General features: G+C 36.3%; 2 protein-coding genes across 4 annotated transcripts in view; both read right to left on the bottom strand.

Annotated features, from left to right (window-relative positions):
• The window catches only part of LOC136710590 (GRIP and coiled-coil domain-containing protein 2), a 33,959-nt gene extending 33,736 nt beyond the window's left edge, over positions 1-223 (bottom strand). For 2 of the 3 annotated variants that reach the window (XM_066686245.1, XM_066686243.1), the window contains exon 1: positions 85-202. In XM_066686245.1, the coding sequence (XP_066542342.1) occupies positions 85-90 (6 nt within the window). In that variant the 5' untranslated portion in view covers positions 91-202. Of the gene's footprint in view, positions 1-84 lie in introns of all 3 variants that reach the window. The other variant, XM_066686244.1, reaches the window with a different exon arrangement.
• A 4,489-nt stretch (positions 224-4,712) lies between these two features.
• mlphb (melanophilin b) overlaps positions 4,713-12,945 on the bottom strand; it is a 94,679-nt gene continuing 86,446 nt past the window's right edge. The window contains exon 17 of the mRNA XM_066686954.1: positions 4,713-4,883. Within this exon, the coding sequence (XP_066543051.1) occupies positions 4,713-4,883 (171 nt within the window). The remainder of the gene's footprint in view (positions 4,884-12,945) is intronic.

Consider the following 12,945-nt stretch of genomic DNA (forward strand, 5'->3'; position numbering starts at 1 on the left):
TTCGTTTACCTTTTCTTCATTGTTTAGCTAGATCCCCGTCATGATACACACTTATTTCCTTATTGACATACAAAAAATACTCACCTCCATATCGATGCCTATACTGGATTTATCTTCTTTTTAAAAACCTATAAGTAATGATAAGGAGGTTATCGGGTAGTTTTAGCAACCATCTATTTGGTGCAAAATTTATACGGTGAACTAGAGCACTAGAACCTTTTATTTCCGCATTCGTCAAAAATGCGTCATACTGCGGATTGCCGTATGAAAGGTCTTTAAAATCTTACGTGTACACGAGTATGGAAGGCCAGAAGGGGCAAAACGTCTAGAGAGTTTTTCACGTCATGAAGTTTTTTTTTAAAACATAAAACATTTTTCATTGACAGGAAAGTCTGCACACATTATCAAAAGCATATAGAAAATATACAAATAATGTTGTACATAATAGAACGATAATATTGCTAGGGAAAATACATTTCACCTAATGAAGCCAGAAACATTCATTTAATTGTTTTTTCTCAATTTATTACAGCTGGAGATAAAAGTGTTTTATTACAGACGCAAACACTTACAGATATTAATAAACCATAATTTTAAACATATACAGCCTTTTTGAATGTTCTCCTGTTGTGTTTACTGTTATAACAAACAACATTTATAACTTTGTGGCTTTGTATGCTTGGTTATTTCTGGTTATTTTTTTATAGTGATAATAATCAGTGCACCATTTCATTTTATTTTTTCTCAAAAACCCAATTATGTCCATACATATTGGAGTAGTTTATTGTAATTAAACAAACGAAAATACTCTCTCTGCTCCTCGTCTTTCTCTTTTCTCTGGCATGCTCTCCTCACAGTAATTATAACACACAATACACATAACTGTAATCTTTAAAATAAACAGCAATAATTTAAGTTAGGTTGACCATATCTGAGTTTTCAAAAAAGAGGACACATGGGGCAGGTTGGCAGCATAAATACTTCCATAACCCTGCAAATATGCTGCTGAAATTTAATACATACAGAGCAGTGGCGGATGCTGGTCTTTCAAGGAGGGGAATCTCAATTTCGGCCTACATCATAAAATGTGTTAGTTTATTTATACATAAATTCTACCTTCCGTTCCTTTTTAAGAAAATGATCTTTGACCCTGTCGTACCAACAAGGCGTCTTTTCCAGGGACTTGACCTCTCAATGGCCAGCAGAGCTAGGCTGCTTAAACGGCCTTGGCCCATGTGAAGTGTGTCCGCCTGTGCTCCCACGGATCTTTACACCAAAGGATCGCTGATTCGCTCATTTTGCTGTCAATCAAAAAGAGATTCAGCCTCAGACAGATCATCCAATCATCATGCAGAAGCTGAGCGTCCGGGCCAGCCGAGGCCAGCCCACTGCGCCATAGACCCCCAGAGACACTGAGCATCCGATGGGCGGGACAAAGACCAGCATTTATCCAATGACTTGTCTTGTTTCGCTGCCTTTCGATGCTTCGCTATTGAACTCTGTGAACGCTCAGCGTCCTCACTGTTTAAAACACTGTGAAACTGCGGGAATGACTGAGAGGAAAGCCGCGTCTTTACCAGTGATAAGAAGCTGATTCTGGACAAAAGTTGAGCGCGTTGTAGTGCATATTTATTCAATGACATGTACACACAACAGTATATATTTGATCACTTATTTTTTGACATTTAGGGGAAGCTGAGCTTCCCTTGCAGTCTTAGAGCAATCGCCACTGATAAAGAGATACTCGTTAACAAGATAAAAAAAAAACAAATGCCTTTATGGACAGATTCCTTTCCATTTAACATTTGGCCCTAAGCAAAAATAATAAAATAATATTTTTGTAATTTCTTGACAGTTTATTATCATTGAAACCTGTTATTTTCTGTTAATACCAAACTGAAGTCATGTATTAAAGTGACTTGTTTACACCAGAAAACTAATGATCATGACAGAAACTGATGAGTATACTTTTTAACTGTGTTTTTTAAACATCACTAAAAGCAAGCACCACATTTTATCAACCATAAGTATAGACTTTATAAATCATCAGAGCATCGCTAGGATCCTCACATATTTCATATTTTATATGGTCTAGCTGATAAAATGTGCTGTTCCAGCTTTTTTTTTTTCCAGAGTTGGCCTGTTTTGTTCTAAAGTTAATATTAAACAGAAAAACTGCGCAGTTGTAACTTGATTAACTTGTCAGATAGTCAGTAACGGTCAGGTGCCAGTGTATTTGTGTTCTTACCCAACAAACACGGTTACGTTAATTACACTATCACATTACACTATCAAGAGGAGACTGCAAATTATTAGTGTGACTGTGTGTTTAATTTAGACTAGTAAAACATAAAAACAAAATATTATATATATATATATATTTACTGTAAATTTAGTCCATATCTGAACACTTGTTATCACCAACATCCAACAGCTTGAAAAGAAAATTAACAAATAATAATATTTCTGAATTTACAGACAATACAAATCAGATTCCTTTGGCTGTACTTCTGTTAACCAAACCAGACAATCTACTTACCTTTTAAATTGCTGAATTTTCTAATTCCAAACTGGTGGATTTTGCAGAATTTAGTCCACATCTGAACATATTTCAATCAGTTAAAAAACTTTTAGAGTTAACACTGATATCCACAAATGGATTTAAAAAAAAAAGAACAAAACAGATGCCTAGCTATTGCTGAATTTACCACCAATTCCATGCTTTAGAGTGGTGCAAGCAACGAAAGCAGACAATCTACCTGCATTGTTTTTGAAAGTGCTGAATTTAAGCTACATTTGTGAAGCTATCAACCCAGCAAAATGCCGGTTCTCTAAAGTAGAGACTGAATTCTTGAAGAGGGAAGTCACAGTCATAAATCTGAGTAAAATGGCCAAAACCTTAACAGGAACACTTTGAAACAGGTGACATACCATCTAGGGCTTGAAGAGTTTGCGCTATAGAGATTGAATTCTGTTGGTGCATCAGTTTCATAGTCCAACAAAATGCTTTGCCTCAATTGTTTTGTTTTTGTCTGTCTGGATATTTCAATTTCATCTTTCAAACTGTTTAAATTGCTCTCTAGTCTTAATACAGAGGGGGGAACACATTTCTCTACCCCCCAGTTAAACACCCCTCCCCCCCCCCCACACACACACAACTTTATTCTGAGTAAATTGCTTACATCTCTCTCTAGCCTTTGCTTACGTCCAGTAAGCAACTGAAACTGGGCTTTCTTTACACATATTCATCAAAATACTGGGGATCGCATTCTCTCCCTGGACAAATCTCATGGCACGTTGTATTCTTCTACAATGCAAATGAATTTTATTGGGGTATAATTATAAAAACTGAAACATTACGTAATTTACACAAAACTTTAGATTTTCAGTTATGAATAAATTCCTTAATTAAGTAGTACATTTTTTAGGTCATCTGGCGTACCACTAGTGGCTTGAGAACCACTGGTTTAGGTGACCTACATATATGAGAAAGTACCATTGATTTGGAGAAGTAAACTGGGATTTTAGAGATATAAAATGCTGCATGTGCTACAACACATTGACTGCAAAGGAACAGAGTTAACTTTGCTTTATTGGCCTGTTTGTCATCCAGATGTCTCCTGTAGTGCAGCATGAAGAGAAGAATAAGACAACACTGACCACAGACTGCTGACTGTTTGTTACTGTAACGCTGTGGTTCTCAAAGTTTTCTGTCATTCCCCACCTCAGACAAAGGGAAATTTCCACGCCCCACCTGTAACATATCGCCCCAAAAAAAATTGTAATAAAATACACAGGCAAGTTTACAATTTATTTAAGTAACAATAACTTCTATCTCTATATCAGTAGCTTAACATTACAACACCAAATATAACATTAACATCAATGTTAAAATATTCAGAAAACTGGCCTACTAATTAAATTGTGCTTCAGTTTCTCACTTTCCAATCTGTGCAAATATGAGCAAAGGCATGTGCAAGGGCATAGGAATGAGTTTGATATTTGAGGGTGGGGGGGGGGCATATTTGCTGAGTCAAAACCCACCCCATACCCGAAATATTACATAAGCTGATTCCTATGTAGATAAGGCAGTAAAAGGTTGCATTTATAATGACTTGGAACAGCACACTATGGAACTTTACATACTATATTACAGAAAGCACTGCTAAGGGTGGAATATACATATTTTTTTCATACTGTTCAGTGAAGCAGTATGGGGCACAGCCAGCGTTAAGTAAAACCAACGCTAACTTGCTGCATGTCACAACCTGAACACAGCTAATATTAATGTTAACTAACTCTCAGATCCTCCTCTGTTACCTTAACAGTTATATACAAGCTGCTTTCATAACTGTAACTAGCTGTCATTGTTATCTGTTGTGCTCTCATAACTGACCTCAACCCCAAAGCTGGTAAAAAACTAACATTGTAAACTTCTGACAGTGAATCGCAGGCCAGTTAAGCTGATAGTTAGAGCAGCTTTATAAACATAGCACAAAAAGTAAGGAAATTTGTGTTTGGTAGATTATTTCTTTGTTGTAATAACGTTTCATGGCAATACATTTTATACCATTGAAAAGCCTGTTAATTTCCCTTTTAAACGGTGTCACATTTGTTAGGAACATGCATTTGTGGGATGAGCAGTAGAGCTGAGAATGTGGGTTGCCCCCATGAAAAATTTGCCGAAATCCTCTCTGCCAATGCCAAACAGCTTATTTTGTTTGAAGGTTTGTGGCGACATCTCCCTCACTGGAAAAACGAGGCTTGTCATCATTGGACGCAATCTCAATGCAGAGAGATATCGAGATGAAATTCTGCAACCAGTGGCAATGCCATATCTCCACAGTCTGGGACCGAACTCTATCCTCCAAGATGACAATCCTCTGAAAAAAAGGGTTAAATTATTTTCAGTAAAAATAAATAGGGTCCCCTAACATTTTTAAAATTTTATTTTTCCTTATTTAATTTGATTAGGTAATTTTTGCTTCTCCCAGCAGAGGGCACAGAGTGGCAATGAAACTACAGCCTCTGGCTAGGTTGATAGGTTCAGAATTATGGAGAGAGATTAGTCTCAAAATGCTTTACAAATGCGTAAATAACAAATTAAACACAAGTGACAAATATGTTTCACTATTCACAAATGAATGCATCCCAATCTGTGTCTCACAGACTGCAGTTTGTACAAATACAGTTAAATACATGTTTTTGGTTTTCATAGATATATAATTTCATGCAAAAATAAATACATATACATTGCATTATTGTATTACAAATAATACAAATATTTAATATTTGTATAACAGAATATTCTGGAACCTATTTATGCATGTTCTCCAGCTCCTAAATGTCATACAACAGTCAAAAACAAAACTTCAAGTCATGAATAATTACTGTTTTTCTTTTAAAGGTCTGTCTTTTGTTTGTTTATGGTTTTATGATAAAGTGTATAATGTAACTGAAAACTTAGGAATCAGAATGTAACAAAGGTAAACACTGAAATGAATTAAACGATTGCCAAATAACAAATGAATAATAGAGTGTATAATAATAGAGAATAATAGAATAATAGAGTAAATTATTTAGGCCAGCCCTACTACAAACATTAAATAATAATTTATTCTTTTACAAATATAATTTTATTTTGATTTTATGATTTTTAGAAAAAATTTCACACAATAAATTCCATATTATTAAATATATATATATATATAAAACACTACAATTTCTGGTGTACACAATTTATTTAAATATATATTGAAATGGCTACAGGTTTGCGTATAAAACAAATTTCTCCTCATTGACACTCTGCCATTGCTTATTTTTCATTACATTTTAACACAGACACACTTGATTACTTAGAGACAATCAGTCATTTTCTCCAACAATTCTTTATATTCAAAAACAGTTTTTGCAATATCACATAGTGGACAAGATGTGTCAGGTTTTATACTAGCTTTTTATTAGCTTATGGGAAACATTTCTATGGAGCAAGTATGGCAAATTACTAGAAGTAAAATATATACAATCATTTTCCTAAATATTGTGTAAAAATTTGTTAGTGGTTAAATTACTTATTGCTCTTTTATATTAAGAGAGGTTTAATGAAGGTTTTATCAGCTGAAGGGCTGCACAGTGGTGCAACCAGTAGTGTTGCAGTCACACGCCTCCAGGGTCCTGGTTCCTTAGGTTTGAACCCCGTAACTGTCCCATGGAATTCCCATGTCTGCAAGATTTCTTCTGCGTGCTCTAGTTACCCTCACAGTCCAAAAACACACGTTAGTAGATGGATTGGCCAAGCAAAAATTGTCCATAATGGTGTATGTGAGTTTTGATTATTAAAGAATATGGTTCATACAGGATGCTTTTTCTTTTTGTAAAAATGTATAAAGTATATAACACATTTCTCTGTTGAGTGATTCACTGACAACACTCATAACTCTAAATAATACTTAGCCTCCTCAATGGCCAAGCCACTTGCCTGGACCCTGCAAACAGGAAAAAAAAACTGTTCAATCATGTTTTAAAAATACAAGTTCCAATTCTTACAGTACTTAGTCATAAAAGTTCTAGAGTGTGTAATCATAAAATAAGGTAACTATGCTGTAGCAATGACATTCCTGATAGCAGTGCTATATTCTCTTATTGTCTACTAGAACTGCAGCCTGAGATCCCACCCTCTGTCCAACCCACAGTCCAAACCCACCAGGTTACCAGGTCCACAAACATAGTGTCTCACAGCTATGAGATAAACAAGTGAACAGAAACAATGTTAGATTCTATCTGACCCAAAAAGCCTCAGTGCCCTTCTAAAAATCAGCATGACCAGAGACGGTGTAAAACAAGAGGAAATATTGGCCATGTGTTTGAAATATAGTGGCAGCTTAGAAGCAGCAACTACCAAGACAGATCCAGAGTTTGTGACCATTTTCTCCTGAACAGGTAACAGAAATAGTGGTGATTGAAATGGGTAAGGGCTGTGTTTTGTGCATTTTATATGAAGGTGCATAACAAAATGATTGAAAGCTGTAAATGCCATAGTTTACTTGTCTTTAACAAATTGAGGAAGATTAATTTGTTTCTCAAAGGTGTGTTTATACCTATTTAATGTGGAACAGAGAATTCAGGTTCAGTAATACACCACAAATAAGTTATTCAATAGTAGATGGATGTTTATATAACATGATGTATACATGGTTGTGTGGTTTAAATGAATAAAATGAGAAATAAGAAGTTTTTCAACTCTTTAACGTCACATAGCTGTCTGTTTAAGGTGGAAAAGTGTAGTCAAGAATTTGGAGAATATTGCCAATAAGACTCTTAAACTGAACCATTTAAGGTGGAACTATATGTTTGAATACAAAAATTGTGAATAAGAAGCAAGGATCTGCCTCCTAAAATTATATTTGTAGTTGAAGGGAAAATAACACGAGCCTTATCTCTTTTAAGCATTTAATGGGGTTTAGACAGTAAAAGCTTATAAATGCAGGGAAAACAGAGGCGGCTCATTACATATTTGTTACTTAAGTAGGTATATATTTAGTGACATAATGCACAAATGGTTTGTGTGTTTTAAACTAATAAAGTGGAACAGTTGCTTCTGGAAGTTTAAAAAGTGAGCACTATTTTCAGATCTTATAAGATCCAATAAGACTCTTAAACTGAGCCATTTAAGGTGGAACTATATGTTTGAATACAAAAATTGTGAATAAGAAGCAAGGATGTGCCTCCTAAAATTATATTTGTGGTTGAAGGGAAAATAACACGAGCCTTATCTCTTTTAAGCATTTAATGGGGATTTAGACAGTAAAAGCTTGTAAATGCAGGGAAAACAGAGGCGGCTCATTACATATTTGTTACTTAAGTAGGTATATATTTAGTGACATAATGCACAAATGTTTTGTGTGTTTTAAACTAATAAAGTGGAACAGTTGCTTCTGGAAGTTTAAAAAGTGAGCACTATTTTCAGATCTTATGGTGCAATAGAAAAAGTGGAACAAAATATTTGAATATGAAACTATGAATCAACATAGACCTGCTTCTTAAAACGATATCTATGGTGAAAGGTAATCAATAAGTAACTTCATCTAGTCCAAATATTTAAGATGGATTTGGGCAGTAAAGGCATGTAAATGTTGGGGAAATAGCAGCTGCTTGTTCACCACTTGTTTTGGTCTTTGTCTAACATAAGTAGTGTTTTACTGAACGAAACACTTTTCTGTGTAAATAGGTTGATTATGACACCACATTCTCTTTAGCTATCACTCTGTTTTTTTTTTTTAACAAATTTTTAGATTTATAATCAATGTTAAATGTGGCAAAATAACAATTTGTCTTACTACTTGGAAGTTCATGAGACATTCTTCTGTCTGAGGTAAGTTGTTTCTGTGAAACAAAAGGAAAATATATTTTTTTAAAAATCATTGGACAAAATATAAAATATATAACAGAACTGGTTAATCTGATAATTGTTATGCATCACTGCATTGCTTATTATTATTTTATATTTGCTGACTGAACAAAGGTAGTTGCAGGAAGTAGATACAACCCTCAGTCCTCTATGCTTGTTTTCTGGAGAAGGATTTTCATAAGAGGCACTCAGTCAAAGATCCAGGAGACCTCAGCCAATAGCATTTGGCGCATGCCTAATGAGTCCTGTGATTGGTCAGAATGGTTTCACTGATCTCTGAACAGTGCCTGCCCCTGGCTCTACATATGCACATATTAGTTTTGCACCACACTGACTGAGATATTTGGTGCAAAAGTGAGAGCATGCAAAGTTGTCATATGTGCATGAAAAAGACAGCATTTGAGACTTGTAGCTGCAGATTCGAGCAGGTATAGTCATTGACTTGCGTTTGTGCAGTATAAAAAATCTCCTTAAAATGTTTTATATGAGTGTGTATGATATTTTTGTACTTGTATGTGTATAATTGGATTTGTGCACCTGCAATGAAGAATTTGTAAAGGTGTAACTGTTCATTTGTACGGGGTGGGCCATTTATATGGATACACTGAATAAAATGGGAATGGTTGGTGATATTAAATCCCTGTTTTTGGCACATTAGTATATGGGAGAGGGGAAAATTTTCAAGATGTGTGGTGACCATGGTGGCCATTTTGAAGTCGGTCATTTTGGATCCAACATTTGTTTTTTCAATGGGAAGAGTGTCACGTGACACATCAAACTTATTGGAAATTTCACAAGAAAAACAATGGTGTGCTTTGTTTTTTCATGAGTTATTTAAAAGTTTCTGACCACTTATTAAGTGTGTTCAAAGTGCTGCCCATTGTGTTGGATTGTCAATGCAACACTCTTCTCCCACTCTTCCCACAGTAATAGCAACACCGCAGGAGAAATGCTAGCACAGGCTTCCAGTATCCGTAGTTTCAGGTTCAAATTTGTAAGAAATAACCCGATGTATTCGATGGATGAATAATTGCATTCATGTGATACTCATTTTAATTTGATACACTTGAAGAAAGATTGCATCAGTGTTTATGTCTGTATGTACAACAGACATAGAGAAGCAAGCATGGAGAAAAAAGAAAGGAAATTTGCGTTTGGTAGATTATTACTTTGTTGTAACAAAGCTTCTTGGTGATAAATTTTATGCCGTTGGAAAGCCTATTAATTTCCCTTTTAAATGGAACCAAATTTGTAAGAAACATGCATTTGTGGGATGAGCAGCAGAACTGAGTTGCACCCATGAAAAATTTAGCAAATCCTCTCTGCCAATGACTCGTTTGGTGTTTGGTTGCCTGGATTATTGAAGTTTGAAGAAACAAGACATATTCTCAATTTAACAATTTCATTTCATTCAATTTTTCATTTAACAAACAGGAGCCTCAGTAGTGTGTGGAAGAACCATACACAGCCACAACAGGTGGTCACAAGGTGATCATTCTGAGGGTGCATCTGGAGATTCTCCTTTGATTCTGAAGCTCTTGTACCACCGCTTTCAGGGTCAGAGACCAGTGGTCTCGTTTATGCTCTGGGCATAGCATAGAGCTTTGCTGGATTTAAACTATAGCTTTCTAATATTACTATTAGAAATAAAGGTGACTTCCTTGGGTGAATCTAAATTTCTCCTTCATCCCAACCCTCCTCTTTCCTTCTCCCTCTAAATTTTCTTTCTCTGTTCTGGGTTGTTCTGCCTGGGCTGAAATGTTGAAGAGCTGGAGAACGAATGAGGGCGAGCCTAAGATAGAGATTTCCGTGCCACTGGTTTTAAGCCAGGTTTCAGGAGTCCCGCCTTGTATATAATTCCAGTTTTGATTGTTCAACTGGAATTAAATTTCCACTGTCGTATCCCATATGCAACTTAAAACTTTTAAACCAATGTTTATCCTTAAGTTGATCCTTATGTGAGTTTTTGTGTCTCACTTCATTCCATTGAGGGGAGCTAGTTAATAATTTATAGAGTCTCCGTGTCTGTGGCTCAAGCCAGATCCTTTTCTTTATTCTTTTAGAGACTGGGTCATAAACAGGGCCTGGAGCGGCCTGTAATGCTGGTTTTATGACCCTCTGACACAGACCTTGGAGGATAGATTTCAGTGTGTGGAGATATGGGATTGCCACTGGTTGCAGAATTCGATATCTCTTTTCATTGACATTGCCTCCAATGATGAGCAGCCTCATTTTTCCAGTGAGGTAGATGCCGCCACAAACCATCACACAAAATAAGACGTGTGGCATTGGCAGAAAGGATTTGGCAAATTTTTCATAGACGCAACTGTTGTCTTTTAAAATTTGTTCTTTTGTTCCTGCATTCTTCTCTGGAAGTTGTTGTTTTTCTACTAGAAAGTTGTTTCTTGAAAAAAGTAGAGGACACTCCAAAAGTAGAGATGAAATGTGCACAGGACTCTTCCTAAACAAGTCTGAAACTCTCTTGGTACAAAACCTTTTTAAGAATAACACTGTGATCCTGACACCCTTAGTCACACCTAATTAACCCTCTGGGGTTGAAGAATACACTGACGCAACAAATACGATCATTCTCTATGTTTCTATTAATATCTTAGCAATAACACAGGGCAGAAATACAGTTCAAACACTCTCTAAATGTGCAGAAATTGCTCTTTTGATGCATGTTGTCGTGAGACTGTATGCGATACTGTACATCCCCAGTTACAAGCCTATGAATAAGCTTGAGAAAGACCTCCTCTGCCTCTGACCATGTCTAACTGGTGGATTCACTTGTTTTTAAGACTCTGATAAAACTATTTTAATCACCAAAATAATTTATCCACATTTGTAAAGGGATGTTTGCACAAGAAATACAAACCGGATTCCAAAAAGTTGGGACACAAAACAAATTGTGAATAAAAACTGAATGCAATGATGTGGAGGTGCCAACATCTAATGTTATATTCAGAATAGAACACAAATCACAGATCAAAAGTTTAAACTGAGAGAATGTATCATTTTAAGGGAAAAATATGTTGTTTCAAAATTTCATGGCGTCAACAAATCCCAAAAAAGTTGGGACAAGGCCATTTCTTACCACTGTGTGGCATCCCCACTTCCTCTTACAACACTCAACAGACGTCTGGGGACAAAGGAGACCAGTTTGTCAAGTTTAGAAATAGGAACGCTCTCCCATTCATGTCTAATACAGGCCTCTAACTGTTCAATCACCTTGGGCCTTCTTTGTCGCATCTTCCTCGTTATGATACGCCAAATGTTCTCTATAGGTGAAAGATCTGGACTGCAGGCTGGCCATTTCAGTACCCGGATCCTTCTCCTATGTAGCCATGATGTTGTGATTGCTGCAGAATGTGGTCTGGCATTATCTTGTTGAAAAATGCAGGGTCTTCCCTGAAAGAGATGACATCTAGATGGGAGCATATGTTGTTCTAGAACCTGAACATAGTTCTCTGCATTAATGGTGCCTTTCCAGACATGCAAGCTGCCCATGCCACAAGCACTCGTGCAACCCCATACCATCAGTGATGCAGGCTTCTGAACGGAGCGTTGATAACAACTTGGGTTATCCTTGTCCTCTCTGGTCTGGATGACATGGTGTCCCAGTGTTCCATAAAGAACTTCAAATCGTGACTCATCTGACCACAGAACAGTCTTCCATTTTGCCACACTCACATTTTAAAATACCCCTGGCCCAGTGCAAACGTCTGAGCTTGTGGAGCTTGCTTAGAAATGGCTTCCTCTTTGCACTGTAGAGTTTCGGATGGCACGGTGGATTGTGTTCACTGACAATGCTTTCTGGAAGTATTCCTGAGCCCATTCTCTTATTTCCTTGACAGTGGCATTCCTGTTTGAGGTGCAGTGACGTTTAAGGGCCCGAAGATCACGAGCTTCCAGTAGAGTTCTACGGCCTTGACCCTTACGCACAGCAATTGTTCCAGATTCTCTGAATCTTTTGATGATGTTATGCACGGTTGTTGATGATAACTTAAAAGTCTTTGCTATTTTATGCTGGGTAACACTATTCTGGTATTGCTGCACTATCTTTCTGCGCAACAATGGTGGAATTGGTGATCCTCTTACCATCTTGGCTTCAGAGAGACACTGACACTCTGAGAAACTCTTTATACACAATCATGTTGTCAATTGACCTAATTAGTGGTAATTGGTCTTCCAGCTGTTCGTTATATGCTCAATTTCATTTTTCCAGCCACTTATTGCTACTTGTCCCAACTTTTTTTGGATTTGTTGACACTGAAATTTGGAATCAACATATTTTTCCTTTAAAATGTTACATTTAATGACATTAAATTTTGATCTGTCATCTATGTTCTATTATGAATAACATATTGACAGTTGCCATCTCCACATCATTGCATTCAGTTTTTATTCACAATTTATTTAGTGTCCCAACTTGTTTGGAATCCGGTTGGTATTTTCAAGCTCAAAATATAAAATCTCTTGAATATAACATTTTGAAGGATTATAAATATTCCACAAAGTTGTCACTCAGTGTCAAC

Source organism: Hoplias malabaricus, chromosome 12, assembly GCF_029633855.1.
Source record: "Hoplias malabaricus isolate fHopMal1 chromosome 12, fHopMal1.hap1, whole genome shotgun sequence".
NCBI lineage: Eukaryota > Metazoa > Chordata > Actinopteri > Characiformes > Erythrinidae > Hoplias > Hoplias malabaricus.